Source organism: Mytilus trossulus, chromosome 3 (assembly GCF_036588685.1).
Source record: "Mytilus trossulus isolate FHL-02 chromosome 3, PNRI_Mtr1.1.1.hap1, whole genome shotgun sequence".
NCBI lineage: Eukaryota > Metazoa > Mollusca > Bivalvia > Mytilida > Mytilidae > Mytilus > Mytilus trossulus.
In genome coordinates this window covers 34,389,275-34,405,905 of record NC_086375.1, presented here as the reverse complement: position 1 = coordinate 34,405,905, position 16,631 = coordinate 34,389,275, and the positions used below count along the sequence as shown (strand labels likewise).

The window sequence follows — 16,631 nt, the reverse complement described above, 5'->3', positions numbered from 1 at the left end:
CTTCTCACTATTCTTATTGGTCGATGTTCTTTGATATTTGAAAGCAAAAGTTACAAATTTGCTGATGACGATTATCTATAAATCAGTCAGCGTTATGCTCTTCGGAAGCAATAAGTAACGTGAGAAACCACACAAAAATATGGTTGTAGAATCTTTGAAATTCGTATATTTTAATTTTTTTTCTAGGGAAGAGTAGCATACACTTGTATGTTGATAAAAATAATGGCATCTTTAGATGTAGTTACAACTTTTCTTACAGTAATTCACATTTTATCACTTTTCTATAGTTATAGGAAACGGAGCCCAATAGCAAATTATGGTCCATATAAGAAATACGAAGGAATTAAACTTAAACGATGTATGTTGGATTGGTAGTTTTTATATCAATATAATTCATGATCTTTTAACTGAACATCTTGCAGCCCCCCCCTTTTTTCCACCTTAATCCACCTCTGGATATAGTGTACTGCTTCTTGGCTACTGCTGTGACACAGGCATTTGTCCTATCCATGAGAAGACCCACTATCAACGGATCTTCCCATGGACAGAAACAAGTGCCTGTGTGCTGTGAACAATATTTTTTTGTAAATTTATTATTTAGCATTCCAGGTTAAAATCAGCCTTAAAAAGTGGGAAATTGGTACAAACAAATAAAGCTACCATGGGTTATTTTGTTTAATCCTATTTTAAATATTACCGTGTGAATACTTTGTTCCATTTGAATAACTAGTCTGTTTTCTAAGTTTTCGTTGTTTACACTTTTTCCATTTCGCGCGTAATTCCAGAGCAGATGACATGCGCAATTTCCGGAAGATTGTTTCCGGTTTTTTTTCCAATGTATTTTTCTTCCTGGTACATTCGGAGCTCTATGGAGCGTATTATATAATTTAAGGAAAAAGTCATATATGATATACAACGTATTCCCGCCATCTCCATCTCCAACATGATAAGATTTTATTGCACTGGAGGAAGAGGAACAGAAAAGTTCATTAAAACAGAATTAGAGGAAAAACTGAGAGCACAAAATGTATATATATGAAGATTTTAAAAGATTTTATGATTGTACAACAACACAAAGAAACTATCTACATGCATTTCTTATTAAGTTATAATTTTTAGAAATCTCTTTAAACATATATGTTAACACACTTAGATTTACATAGGGGTGTAAAGGGAGGGCAACTGCATCATGCATGGATGAATGCGAAATAAAATTGTCATTTCTCGTTAAACGAACAATTAAAATTTTCCCACATGTTGGTACTTTTACCGATTTCACGAAACACGGAATAACAAACCTTTTTCACAGCTGCATGTGAAATGAAAATGGCAAAACGTGTTGCACTAAAATAACCCTTTACCACACTCTTTACAGTGTCATAGGTTAAGCATGTATCAAATTAGAGTACCATACATTGTTGACTTATTTATATGTACACAAGACACATCACACAACAATCATGTTTCCATTGTGGCATCAGATATTTGGTATTATGACGTCAAATTTTATAAGGACCTTTGTGGTGTCCAAAGTGTCGTCAAATATCAATATGGTGTATCAGTTCTTTCTGTTACCAGTCTGCGACGTTAAGCGGTAGCCTGAAGCCCGTGTCTAGTTTAAATAAGCTCGGACTAGTTAACATACACTGCCGATAGTCCGACCGGTCTAGTGCATATCTGTGTGCACTTTTTTAATTGTTACCGTAAGTTAACGCAGAATGTAACTCAACGCCATCGATATTAATAAAGTGATACTCTTTGCCTTGCAAAAATTCCGTAAACCAGTGTTGACGGTCTCCCTAATAACGGATTGTTCAAAATAAAAAAAAGAGCGAAAACGGTCAGTACCATGGTTTTGAAAATGTCAAATTTTGGTAATTATTGATTGATTTACATGTATGTTGCATAGACTGAATAAAATATAATCGTAACATAAAATAAAAAAAACATTGAACATTTTTGCGTCGGAAGATATTAATTCGTAACTGCCCGCTTGACATCTTGTGTATTTTAGAGGATTGGTTATTAGGACGACTTCAGTGACTGGTTACCCTTAATTTTATGAAGAAGTGGAACCAGTTTTGTTTTCATTTCGAAAGTGTACACATAATTTTGGTCACAAACATCGTTTAATATACATGGCTTCACTGTCGGAAAGTGCGAGACCATGGCATGAAAGGCACCAAATAGGCCGTCTCTCAAGTCCGACCAAGTTACAGAGGCTAGAAAAATACGAGGATAAACGGGTCCGAGAATTTAAAACTCATTGGACGGACGGTCGTTCCTGACCCTGGCTCCAGTACGAGAATCTAGTTATGTTTTGTAGCTACTGTAAGGAGCAGGGAAAAGGAGGCAAATTTGTATCTGTATTTGTATTTGAACAGGAGTTGTTCAGCAAATTGAAAAATAATATGAAAAATTATGAAGAATAAAATTTTAACTGATTGATTTTCTTCTATTCTTGGTCTGCATCAGAAAGGATGATCTCTTTAACTTCCAAAGTCAAATTTGAATGAGAAATTAATTTAAACAAAATGTGATGGCAAGGGGTTTATATCTACATGTATACATTTATTTTACATGTATGTCTTAAATTCAAAGAAAAGTCTTAAACAGTCTTGTCAACAGTTTTGAGAAGGTTTTTTTTAAGGAAAGTAGAATTTTTTATATTACATGGAGAAAAAACTCTATATTTTTTAAAAGTTATATACACTTCCAGTTACAAAAATGTAACCTCAGAATGCAGGATTTAACATCTAATATTCCAAAATTTTCTTGGGGGGGGGGGGCATGCCCCAAAACCCCCTAGTTGGTTCGGATCACGAAGTGATCCTCACCGGTGACACAGATTTTATTTGGTCCAGTACATATTAATTCGAGCTAGTAATTATTTTTTTTATCTAGCCCATAGGGCTAGTGCTTCAAATAGTTTTTGGCACAGACTGTGTTACATAGGAAATTTCAGGGGAAAAAGCACACACTGGAAAGTCCTCTTTATAATATTATTTTTCTATAATCTATTTATTAGAATTACGATTTTTTAAGTTTTACTAGCCTATCTTAAGAAATAATGCTAACATTCCTTGGAACCATTGGTAATATTACAGATTTCTTTGAAGAGACTATTATTTTATTGAATTCTTTGAAAATTCAGTGCTCACAGTTTTTTTGTTTGGACTGAATATGATAGAATTCCCAGATATTTTTTTTTTTCTCATTTATATAGATTGATGTCTCTGATGGTAAAGTTTATTTTGATGCCAATATCTCACAGATTCAGCAGATTGTAACACTGAGATCAGTAGAAAGAATATTCGTACATATCTTACAACTGGATTGGAAGACAATACGAGAAATAAATAAAAGTAGGTATACTTTTGACATGGTTGGAACAAGGCGAAAAAATTTCACAAGTTTTGATATACAAATTTCTATACTTAAATGTTAGTTAAAAAATAACCATGATAACCATCAATTATTACTGCAAATGATAGATCATTGTAAGTATCAGCTTGTTGACCATCTTGACCTTGCTGTAATATATGAGGGTCTGGATGGGGGGGGTCTGTTATTCTGAAAACATTTAATTTTCACCCCTGTTTTCTCTAATCTTTAAAAAATTAACCCTTTTTTCTCTAATCTTCAAAAAATTAACCCCTTTTTTCTCTAATCTTCATTTTTTTTGCCTGTTATTCTCTAGTTTTCATTTTTTAAGGGCATTATTCTTTAATCATTTAACCCCATCCAAACCCTCATATATTGTGCGTGCCTTTAAATTCATCATTTTAAGATCTTAAACAAACCTTCAAGGAAAAAAAGAACCTTTAAAGTACTGTTTATATGCCATTTTTTACAATTGGATAATATATAACAAGACAAAGTCAATTTATGCAAGAACTGTGCTGCCGTTGAAAATTCTTATCTCTATTTCAGTCCATTGTTACTGGTATTACTATTAACCAAATTGTTCTTAAAAGGATGTTAGCAATACTGAACATCAGTTTGTAGACACTTAGTTAAATTTTTGAAGAATATTGTCTATTGACACACTCCACAATAGTTCTCCATATATATAGGTTTAAGTTGAACCTTTGATGGCCTTTGGTTGTTTTCTGCTCTTTGGTTGGGTTGTTGTCTCTTTGACACATTCCCTGTTTCTATTCTCAATTTTATTTTACAATTATGTCCACTTGAACTTCCATGACTTGATCATTTGAAAATAAGAACAAGATTTTTTGGATTCATGGCTATAGGTAAACCACAAAATTAATGTTTAATAGAGGATTGTCTCTTTGTATGCATATTTGGTCAAAACCAAGAAATTAAATATCCATGAAATTTCACATTTTCCTCAATCCAAAAAATGAATAAGCAACAATGTTTGTATGAAATTTTGATTAAATTAATTTATTTCAAAATTAAACCAAATTCGATGCAAATTCTAAGATGAAATTTGAATTTGAAAAATAGATAACTTTTGCCTTAGAATTGGAACCACAGAGAAATGTGTTGAATTCATTTAATGAATGCCATCTAATATGAAATTTGAGTTACCATAATTTTCAGTCAATTCATTCTTAAATAATTTCCCCTAAGATTACAATATACATGTATAACATATTTTGTAGAAAAGCAGTATGATAGGATTTCATATGTTCATGTGAGACGTGCTATTATGAATGCTGAGATATGGAATGATCCAATCATTCATCAGATTCCTCGTGAGGTATTACAAGTACAGAACACAGCCATGATGGATGGGAGTTCTCCAGATTCAAAACATCAATCCACTTCTACATGTTCTCGGGTTTTGGAGAAAACATCAGTTGATTGTTCACAGAAATTAGAAAGCAACAAGTCAACAACAACAAACAATTCAGGACTAGACAAAGAAGGCCCATCCACCACAGAAAAGGGACTGGACAAAGAAGGCCCATCCACCACAGAAAAGGGACTGGACAAAGAAGGCCCATCCACCACAGAAAAGGGACTGGACAAAGAAGGCCCATCCACCACAGAAAAGGGACTGGACAAAGAAGGCCCATCCACCACAGAAAAGGGAGTGGACAAAGAAGGCCCATCCACCACAGAAAAGCAAAATGAACCGATGGATATTCAGCATGATAGATTGGACATACAACCAGTTGATTCTATGGAAACAAACAAGGCAGACTTACATAATGTAGAAAAGCAAAACACTTCAGATATTATCAAGAACACAGAATGTGATAAGCATGACAATGAAACAAAAGAACTTGACAAATTAAGCATGTCTGTTACTGAGAAACAAGATCCACTGACAGAAACCCCGAAAAGTGAATCAGAAGATGGTTTGTTGAAGGTAGAACAATCTCTAAGGTCTACAAAATCAGTTAAGAGAAGTTGTAGTCCTACCAAGGAAAGCCCTGAAGAACCAGCAAAGAAAAAAGGAAAGTTAGACTTTACATTTAGAGTGACTTGTCGTTGCACAGGCTCAGTTGGCAAATATGTGTATGCTCAGGTAATGATATAAAAAGATAGAGATGTGTATGCTCAGGTAATGATATAAAAAGATAGAGATGTGTATGCTTTATATCACTAAGTACAACAAATTTTCATTAAATGGAAGCTTCTCAGGCCAAACTTAAAAATATTTTGATTTGCCCAAATCCTTCCCAAAGGATGAGACAGTGGGTAGGTAGGTAGGTAGGCATTTTCTTTTTTTTTTTCAAAAAAGAAATTTACGTATCAGATGTTTATTAGTCTTCATGCCTATTTGATTAAAAAAAAACTTCATCAAATCAGGACAATAAAAGAATTTGAGTAGGCAGCTTTTTTCTGGGTAGGTAGCGTTTGGGCAAACAAACCTATTATTTATTATGGCCTCATGCTGGGTTTTCAAAGTAAAGGTATGCGATATGGTAATGCGCGAAATACATAAAAAGACAAAAATGTCATCATTATTCACAACTGCATGTGCTGTTAAGTTAAAGTTAAACTTTGATATACAAATATATTGCAAAAAATATACTTTGAAGTATTTTAAACAGTTGTACCCATGATATTTTTTTGCCTTAGAATACCAGAGAATAAAGGCTTTTTCCCATGGAGAAGAATCCCAATTTGAAAAAGATGGCTTTAAATTATTCCCAAAAGGCAACTATTTTCCCAAACAGTGCAGTCTCCGTAGTAATTGTGGATGAATTCAAACTGAAAAACACTCATTTATACATTTTTCTAAAATGACTATATGTGCAGATTTGATCATGATGGTTTATTTAGGTATCATCACTGACAATTAGGGGTCTTATTTCAAAGCAGGGTTTGATTCTTGAATGGGTGTCTGCAAACTGAAGTTTCAGTCAAATTCATGGTTTATTATAAATTACCAAATTTGATAAAAATAACATATTTTCCCAATAAAAAAGGGTAGAGGTAGTTTTGAAAAAAGCCAACATTATCATTGTCTACATGCAGTGATGTCTTCGTTTTAAAATGTTACTTTGAAATGATAAGTGACAATCTGAGTGTACACTATTGAACAGTGCCATTGCCCCTATGAACCAATAACATCCCTTTACCTTAGTGATGATCAAATTACTTCCCTTTACCTCAGTGCTGATCAAATTACTTCCCTGGAAATCAGGAAATTTCTTTAATTTAGTAATTTTTTTTAATGGATAAAGGTGAGTTACGGATCAATTTTGCATTTTATTCTAATGTGGGCATTTGTTAAGTCCAAACACATTTACATGTAGTTTATTTTATATTTTTAAAGGATCTCCAAATAAGCATTGGATCTAAACTGAAGAATATGCTGAACTGGAAAGTTAACCTACGCGACCCTGATATAGAGGTAAATATTATTGATATAGTGAGTAAAGTGTTTTCTTTACAAGATATCTGTTTATTTTTTGAGAGGCTCCATATAAAGTTTAGCTTAAGTATTTTTTTTAAGGATGAATCATTTTGCCTCATGTAGTGATTAAATTTCTTAAAGTTTATGATTAAAATATAAAAATTAGTAATGTATGAATACAAATATAGATGAATATGTTCTGCTGTCAAGCAATTTGTAATTGGTCATATTTTTGTTGGCTTGGATTAAGTACTGAACTCATCTACCAAATGACAATTAAATATATTGGGTATAATGATGATAGTTTCTTTCAAAATTTTAAAATTATTCCACCTTCTCGTGTTTGATAGTTCTGGATTAAATGTTACATCCAAGTTTGCCTAAGGGATGACATCAGAAGTTCAATGAAGGATAAAAAAAACTTAATTATACCCACGCTTTAATTATACCCCCGCTTTACCCCGCTTTAAAAAATGGCTTTACCCTGCTTTAAAAAGGGGAGGGGGGGTATACTGTTTTACCTCTGTCTGTCTGTCAGTCAGTCCGTCCCATGAAACTTTCATCACATTTTTCTCAGGAACTACACATCCACCCTTTCTATAATTTGGTATCAACATTTATATATGTCAGCCATACCGTGTGATACATTTTCAGATTGATCACTCGACAACTTCCTGTTTACCGAACACTTGTATGATTTTACACATGATAGCCAAGTTAAAAAAATTTCATCACATTTTTCTCAGGAACTACAATACAAGGATTTCTGAAATTTGGTTTCAGGGTTTATCTTAGTCAGCTATACTGTGTGATGCGTTTTCAGATTTATCACTCGACAACTTCCTGTTTACCGAACACTTGTATGATTTTACACATGATAGCCAAGTTGAAAATTTTTGTCACATTTTTCTCAAGACCTACAATACAAGGATTTCTGAAAATTGGTTTCAGGATTTATATAAGTCAGCTATACTGCATGATGCGTTTTCAGATTCATCACTCGACAACTTCCTGTTTACTGAACACTTGCATATTTTTACACTATTAATATTACCCACTTGCGGCAGGGTATCATCAGTGAGCAGTAGCTCGCAGTTTCACTTGTTCACATAGTTTTTCACTAACCCCCCCCCCCCCCCCCCCTCTTAACTTCATTTGGTAAAAATTGAGTTACCTATATGGATATATGTAAAATTGATTTTGAATTTACAAAACATGCAGCAATGTTGAACCCCCCCCCCAAACTATTTGATTTCAGTTTTTTATCCTACATCGATCTTTTGTTGTCGTCCCTAAGAAAGCCATTGTAAAACAACAAAAAAAGACACTACAACCACTTTTGATTTCAAATCTTAGCTACCAAACACCAACCATTTTCCTACTAAGGCAAAACAAATATATATGTCTGTTTAAGGTTACATCATTTAAATAAATAGGGTAGGTAGGTTGGTATTTCCATTTTATTTTATTTTTTCATTTATTTTTTGCGCCATGATTTTGAGTTGTGCAGTCTGTCTTCCCGTGGTCCAAATTGTCTATGAGCCGAGCTTACCTGTATTTTAAATGATTGGATTATTTCCCTTTGTTATTGATTGGAAAACAATGTCAATGGCGGCAAAATGTTTATTTCATCATACCAGTCGCGAATTTCCTTAAAACAGCTATCATATTCATGATTATGAACATTGGGATGTACCAGGCAGCACTATCTTCACTTTTAACAAGAGTTCAGTTTATTTTTCACTTTACAATGGAATTTAATTAAATGGGTTAGGGTCAGCTCTCAAAATATAGTTGGTCGGGTAACCATAAACAGACATATATTTTTTTTTTACCTAAGTGACCAACCTACAAAAATATAACACTTTAACCTAGACTTAATACCTTATTCACATAAAAGTAGATAAAACTTTTGATCAGGGTTCAGTTTCAAGATTTCCTATTGCATACTTTGGTGTTAAGAACTAAAAGGCATATGGTGTAGTATCTAGTATTGCAACACATCTGTTAATACGTACAATGACTTATTCACTCAATGTTGTCTTTTTTGTTTCAGATCAGTTGCCATGTCAATGATAAATGTGTTGTGCTAGGAATTCCTATAATGAGGTAAGATTTTATTTTATACAGCATTGTAATATGTTAATCAGACATGTTTGATTTTCAAGAACATGAATTCATATTTTCATTTACAGCAGATTTCATTAAGTGTGTATCTAAAGGCAATATCTTTGGTTAGCTTGCTTGTTAGCTGAACCATGAAGTTATTTTTAGGTCAGGTATACTACCCTCCTTTTGAAGTAGCCTAGTCTAACAGACAGATAGATTGAATATCTGTTGGACTAGTCTACTCTTAAAGGAGGGTAGTTTACATGACCTAACAATGACTTCACGGTTCAGCTAACAAGCAAGCCTACCGAAGATATTACCTTTGGCTACACACTCAATGGAATCTGCTGTAACCATTATTGAAAGCAATGCTTTATTTAATATTTGATGCATTGACTTCATTGTAAATGTCTTTTCAAGTCAGTCGTCAAAGATTGTTAATCTGCACAGTCAGATAAAGTAAATTTATCTCCCATTTCCCTTGGTGTTCGATTGATCAAGCTGGTTCACCATTATTTTTTGTAATGGTAGTTTGCTTCAACCTTTAATATAAATTGTAGGGATTTGAGTAATTTTAAGAAGAAACGACTGTTTGTAACTTATTCTTTCAGAGTCAGTAAGGCCTAAAATAAAATATTGTTTGTTTCCCCAATCCCAAACCGACCCTGCAAAAACAGTGCTACTCATAAAATCTTATTGTCAAAACTGAGTCAAATATTATTTTATTCATTTCCGTTTTCCTGGCTTGCCGGATTGTAAGATATTGTTCAAGCTTTTTAGAAAAATAAAATAATTTCCCTACCTACCTACCCACACCTGGCTTGGCAGGGTCGGGTTTGGGGAAACAAACAATTTACCATTTACGTTCCTATTTTTCCTGCAATTAATCTGAAATCAAACTAATATCATCATATAGAAAGTGTTATTGTCATCAGCTAACTTTAATATGTTTATTACATGTTTACTGTTTAAGATCTCCACTGTCCAACAGAAGTTATATAAAGCATTTTGGTTTGAGATCAACAATATCTTACATAATGTCCAGCCTTCTTCCATTGAAGGTAAGTTTAATATAATAATTTGCTGACAAAAAATGTGTTACATCTAGTTAAGTCTGGTTTTCTCAATACTTTGAAGCAAAACCTAGGGTATTCTTCAAGCACATCCAAATTTAATTTGATATGGATTGCTTTATGACGGTAGTCTTCAAATGCAATTACCGTAGTTTATAATACATTTATTTTTTGTTTACCGTATTCGGCCGTGTATAGTACGCATTTATGTATAGTCCGCACCCCCTTTACATCCCCTTAAAATCGAGAAAAAAAGTTTTGTAAAAAAAAAAAAAATAAAAAAAAATATTGTAAAGTCTAGTTCACTGTAAAAATATATTGAAAGAGAGCTATTCTCCATGTATTTTATAAAAAAAAAAAATTATGTTTTATTTATTTCATAAAAAAATGAAATTGTAGAACTTTTCATCAGGTAGTTAATATTTAATAATTTTATATAAGTAGTTATTAATCAAGAGATTCATTTTAAAATCAACATTTGTCTAAGTATGTCCAAGCTAATATATAATATAACAGAAATAATTTGAATATTATGGAACAAAAGAAAAAAGAGATCAAACATTTATCTAAATTATTTAGCAGTAATCAAAATTTTAAAACTATTTAATCTTATATAATCTTTTCATTGATCATGTTGTTTTATTGCCTGGGATTATAATATTTAACACCTGTTAAAACTTGACATCATTATTTAATTGCTACACACCCATATTTAATCCTTAATTACCTCTCTTGATTACCTATGCAGGATGTCACACCTTTATTTTTAATAATCAATTTTGAAAAGAAAAGTTAAAAAAGAATAAAAGAATAAGAATTAAATGAAGTAAATACAATAAACGTCTTCAATATACATTGTTGATGCAGAAAAACGAAATTTAAAAAAAAAAAAAAAAAAAAAATTTTTTTTAATAAATTTCCAAAACCGTCTATAGTTGTGTATAGTCCGCACCCCTTGTACAAACTACATATTTAAGGAAAAAAAGTGCGGACTATACATGCCCAAATACGGTAAATAAAATAAGAATTATTTCATAACTTGTTATTGTGAAGTCAATGTGTTCATTACGTTTTCATTACAGTTACAATACTTGAGAGAGAACAAAATAAATTCAGTTCCTTAATAATTACAGAATTTTACAGAATTAGTAACTTAATACATTCCATTATTTGCAGAGTGGTGATATTGTTTTGGATCCAATGTGTGGAAAAGCTACAATTTTGGTGGAGTCTGCCCATGAAAATAAGGTATAGTTAAATTCTTTCCTGCTATGCTTCTCTGAATTTACCAAATTTCTTTTCCTTATGGTGTAATACCACCATTGATTTTCCCCTATTAGTCTATGTTAAATCTGCACTTTTCAAAAAAATGTGCAGAATTTATCTTTGTTTCAAATAAAGAAATACTTGGCATGAGTAAAGTTTTATCCTGTCCAGTTCTATAGAAAAAGTTTCACATAACATTTCATTGCATATAAGAAAATAACCATCATTGGAAGTTAACCAATCAAATTTCTCCCCTTATTCTATCTGTGTACAAGGTTTAGTCACCATGTAACATCAAGATTACAAAATTTTCTATAGAAATCACAAATAAAAAATAATGGTGTTTTGAAATACCCAAGACATATGTTTATGACACAGAAATAGTTTTACTGCAATAAAATGTAGGATTAATTACCTACAACGGTCAAATTCAGGGGAATATTTTTTTAGACCTACTTTCGTATGCAACCGGATGTGACGTACCATGATTTGGTGGTATTACACCTAAAATTTGTAGCATAAATTAGATGCAAAAATCACACTGTAGATTAGTTTGCTGAAATTGAATTTGATTTTGTACATGTTTTAAACTACAGTAAGATATCTATTGATCTCAAATTTTTCGAAAAAACTCTTACTGTTTTATTGAAAATATGACATGTATGACTAGTTGACTAATGCAGCTAAAAAGAAAAATTTTAATGAATGAATCGAGAATAAATGAATATTTAAAATATTTTCAAATGACCTCATAATACCTCCAATTTAGTAGTAGGGACTTTACAGTTGCCACCCTCTGATACTTTGAAATACAACTGAGGGCATGCTGTGCAACTTCTCATTTCAATAAATACACAATAAAAATGTACACGATCATTTATCAGTACATTTACAATTTTGTTTTACAGACTGTTACATACATTGGCAGTGACAAAGATGATAACCAGATTAAGTTCGCTACAGACAACATTCGCTTTGCCAAACTTGACAATATTCATATATTTAAGGGTAGTGTGTTAGGTAAGCAAAATTTATTTAAAAAAGTCAACATGCTAGTTATTTACTATTGCACTTTGTCTTAGCTATATAATTAGGGCTGCTCCATAAAAAATACGATGGGTAAACAGGAAAATCTCAACAATAAATAGGTGTTAGACTAAAATATACATTTGAAATGTAAGAAAATGCTAAAACTTCATCTATAGATGTTTTTTTTCAAAGTGCCATCTTTTTGTACCATGTATGTTATGATGGAACAGCCCTTACATGATTTTCTATTAGTTATGCCTGTTTCTGGATATTACAAAAACTGTGTGAAATACTAGTGTCTTTTTTCAAAAAATAATTGAAATAATGCTTTCTGTCTTGTTTCAATAATATGAAAACTTATTATTTTGAAATACAAATAAGACTACAGCGTGGTTGGAAATATTTCATGGTCAATTATAACTATGATAAAGTGAAATATTGGACAGTGCAACATACCACAACACAAAGGAACACCTCTGCACAAGTGGACAAACTAAACAAAGACAAACAACAGTGAACAATAAAATAGTACAAAAGCCTGACTTTACAAAGGGGCAAAATGTGGTATTGGTAAAACAGCCTTAAATAGATACATGTGTGCATACATTGCCACACTTACCTTCTCTCTTGGAAGACCACTCATTTGAAGGAGAGGGGGGAAAGCTGCATATAACTTATAATGGTGGTGAAAATGAACTTCCTTTTACAGAAATCTTGGTATGGTATAAATAAAAGATGGCATTATTGATAGCGTTGGCCTTCTTTTAGGATAGTCCTGATTTATGTCTTTCAATTTTAACACAAAGTACAACTTTAATATTTAGCAATGATATTCTTTAAAGCATTTTATGTTTTCAGAGATGCCTCTACGCTATTGTTCCATAGACCATGTTTTGTGTGATGCTCCATTTGGGAAACAGCATAAGGTTGATTGTGATCTTGAACAGTTCTACACAAGATTTCTCAATGAAGTAACAAGGTGAACATTTTATTAGCTACACTATTCAGACTTATCCTAATTTCTAAGTTTTTCATTAAGATTTCTGTTACATTTTATGGGATATTTTGTATTTGCACAAAATTTTCATTCTCTTTTTATAAATTTTTTTTTTTCAAGGGATGATTGGTTTTTTTTCAAGGATAATTAAAATTTCCTAATAGCTTTTGTATTTATTTAATGTGACCGTACACTTTGCCAAACTTTAAATAGACAAGTACACTCCAACTGATTCTCTGGAAAGGTTTGATTGCCATCACAATGAATTCATTTTTGTCTTCTATTTTATTTTAAGAATACTAAAACCAGATGGAAATGTAGTTCTTTTGACAAGTCCTGAAATGGAACGATTCCTGTTAAAAACTCTTTCTAAGAAAAATAAATCCAAGCAGAAAAATGTTATTCAAGAAAAAGACATTAAGACAGATGAAAAAGGTTCTTCAAAATGTACAAACAATGCAATTAGAAGCCGAAGTGAAATTGATATTAAGAAAGGAGATAACACTTCTCAAATTGAACAAGATGATCTCCAAAACACAATAAAAGACTTGAAACAGAAAAATGATATAAAAAAGGAAGATAGCTCTTCAAAGATAAGTTTAAATAATGATCCAAAACAGGAAAATGACATTGAGATGGGAGATAACCCATCAAAGACAGATAACACTGCAATGACAAGTAAAAAAAATGATCAAAAACAGGAAAGTGACATTGAAATGGGAGATAACTCATCAAAAACAGATAAAAAAGATAGAAGTAATCTTAAAAGTACAATTGACGTCACTATCGTAGGAAATGATATTGTTAATCAAGATTCTAATTCGTTAGAAAAGAAAAAAAGAGACATACCTAATACAGCCATTGATGAAGAATCTGGAAGCCAAACAGGCATTGAAGTAAAAGACTTGATAAGCAAAAGGCATCATAACAGAATATTAGCAAATGCAACAGGTAGAACTGCTGACTGGGTCAACTCAGTTGAAGACACTTTTGTAAAAGATGAGTTATCATTTATGAAGTTGTTGTATGTGGACAGTCATTATATGAAATTGGGAGAAACTCATGCATATATTTGTATACTACATAAAAGCATTGTGTAAAATTCAAGAAAATGTATTTCATTTTATTATTTCTATACATTTTACATGATACTGATTAGTTATAATATTAGGAAGAAAGCATATGGTGTTAATCAACAAGTTTACCTCAGCAATTTATTCATGCAACTTGCAAATGTGTCAAAGTAAATCTCCTCTAATATGAAAACATAAAATAGTAAGGATATCTTGAAATAGAAATTGTTGCCGAGTTTGATTGAAAGGGCTGAATATGAAGTAGAAAAAAACATACACAAATGAAATAACATAGGAAAAAAGATAATTTGGTTTCCAGTATAGGTATAGATCCACTAATTCAGGATCGATCGAAAAGAACATACAAGAAAGTAGTACATATTTTAAACAAAATAGTTCCAACGCATAGCTATATCTTTGTCAATAGTGGGAATATTTAGGTAGTTTTTGTATCAACTCTCGTTGAAAGTTTTACTTGAATAATGAAGAAGTATATGAAATTTTGATAGGAGGGCACATTTGGCCTGTTGTTCAGATGAGACCAGAAGTAACTGTTTTTTGTGCTATCAAACTTCTTGGAACTAGTATGCTCTAATATGCAATTAAAGGTATATTGATTCTTTCACCACAAGTCAAGATAAGGTACAGTTTTGACATGAGATAAATGCCACTTTGTTTGAACTTAAGACAAAGTAGCCATTAATGCTTGAAATAGCAGAATTTAACATAGAAAGCAATGGGGCGATGAATTAGTGGTTTTATACCTATAATAGACTCATCAATCCCTTTTCGTTTCAAAACATTTTCCTGTGTGATACCAGAGAAGACTTTAAAAAAATATGATTACAATAAAGTACTGTATTGCTTTTAGAAGTCTGTTTTTTTTTTTATTGAAACCCTAAATGACAAGTCATTCCTAGATCTAGAGGACCTTCCATAAATGCTTTATGCCAAGTCTTAAAAATTACTACTTGGTTCAAGGAAAAGTTGAACATGATTTTTGAAGATTTCATTGGAAAATATGATAAAAAAAAAAATGTTGGCACCAAAGGAGATGCTGATGATTCAATCTTTTCTACAAAAAATCCCCCATAAGGACTACATTTTAAAAAAAACCCTTCTCTTTTTTGTTAAATTAGAAGATTAAAGACTGGCCATTGGGCAGTGTAGGTGACATTTTGTGATCAGAACAAAAAGGACCTCCAAAAAACATATTTCAGAGAGAGACAACTGGTTAATTAATTATAAAGATTTTAATGAATCACTCAGGGGCAAAATGTTTTTCAGTGTTTGTTTTGTCCATCCCTGTGTCTGTCCCGCTCCAGGGTGAAGTTTTTGGTCAAGATAGTTTTTCCTGAAGTCCAATCCACTTGTAACTTACTACTTAGAACACATGGTCTTCTAATTTTATTACCACAATTTCACGGGACATATTCTTGTCCTCTTGCTGCTGTGTTCTTCATCTGATGATACATATTGTTTTATGATAGACCTTCCATGTGCTATTCCCGTTGTGTTTGGTTAAAATTATCACAAACTAAAAGAAAAACAGAGAAAATATAATATTAACAGAAACCACATGTATGTGCCTAAAAATGTTTAGATCAGATTAAGAGATGTTGAAAATGTGAATCATCTACAGAATGATGCAAAGTGAGAACAACAGTTAAGTTATATTAAAGGTGATATCAAAGTTTTTAAGGGAATAAACAATTAAAACAAGTGGAGACAACAATAAAAAGTGGATTAGGACAGACAAAGAGTGTGTGGTAAGCGCATGCAACCCTCCCTCTAACATAGAAAATTTATTTGAAACCACTTCAATACAATAAATCTTTTAAATCAGTTGACACTTTATTCCTTAAAAGTCCTTAGGACAATAACTTTAATATATCTTGATGATAGACAACATTAATGACCTTGAAATTCTTGCAGTTCAAAATCCAAAATTATTTGATATAAGTGTGTTTTCCATGATCAAAATATCAGTCAATACACCTCTGGTCATATTTGGTGTAAAAGCATTGCCGATTAATGACCTTGAAAATTCTTGCAGTTCAAAGTCCAAAATTATTTGATATAAGTGTGTTTTTCCTGATCAGAATGTCAGTCAATACACCTCTGGCCATATTTGGTGTAAAAACATTGCCGATCAAAATCTAATAATTTGAACGACATCAAAAGTAATAACATAATTTAAGTATTTTACCGCAAATAATAATTCCAAAATTTCAGGAACAGCATAA

General features: G+C 31.9%; 2 protein-coding genes across 3 annotated transcripts in view; one reads left to right on the top strand and one right to left on the bottom strand.

Annotated features, from left to right (window-relative positions):
• The window catches only part of LOC134710710 (claspin-like), a 34,632-nt gene extending 33,779 nt beyond the window's left edge, over positions 1 to 853 (bottom strand). Inside the window, exon 1 of the mRNA XM_063571101.1 lies at positions 698 to 853. Within this exon, the coding sequence (XP_063427171.1) occupies positions 698 to 718 (21 nt within the window). The 5' untranslated portion in view covers positions 719 to 853. The remainder of the gene's footprint in view (positions 1 to 697) is intronic.
• Positions 837 to 15,220, top strand: LOC134711307 (THUMP domain-containing protein 2-like). 2 transcript variants are annotated; one of them, XM_063571839.1, is made up of 11 exons: positions 838 to 1,027; positions 3,227 to 3,365; positions 4,629 to 4,895; positions 5,076 to 5,500; positions 6,758 to 6,835; positions 8,895 to 8,947; positions 9,921 to 10,008; positions 11,197 to 11,268; positions 12,195 to 12,306; positions 13,174 to 13,294; positions 13,608 to 15,220. In XM_063571839.1, the coding sequence occupies exons 1-11, from the start codon at positions 944 to 946 to the stop codon at positions 14,410 to 14,412; spliced, it is 2,244 nt and encodes a 747-aa protein (XP_063427909.1). In that variant the 5' UTR covers positions 838 to 943; the 3' UTR covers positions 14,413 to 15,220. The 2 variants fall into 2 exon arrangements, with proteins under 2 accessions (XP_063427908.1, XP_063427909.1); XM_063571838.1 differs by having other exon boundaries at positions 837 to 1,027; positions 4,629 to 5,500.
• The last annotated feature ends 1,411 nt before the right edge of the window (positions 15,221 to 16,631 follow it).

Coding starts and splice junctions, on each gene's coding strand:
- LOC134711307 (XM_063571838.1), top strand. CDS start 944: ATGATAAGATTTTATTGCACTGGAGGAAGAGGAACAGAAAAGTTCATT. Junction 3,366..4,628: donor AATACGAGAAATAAATAAAA/GTAGGTATACTT, acceptor CATATTTTGTAG/AAAAGCAGTATGATAGGATT. Junction 11,269..12,194: donor AGTCTGCCCATGAAAATAAG/GTATAGTTAAAT, acceptor TTTGTTTTACAG/ACTGTTACATACATTGGCAG.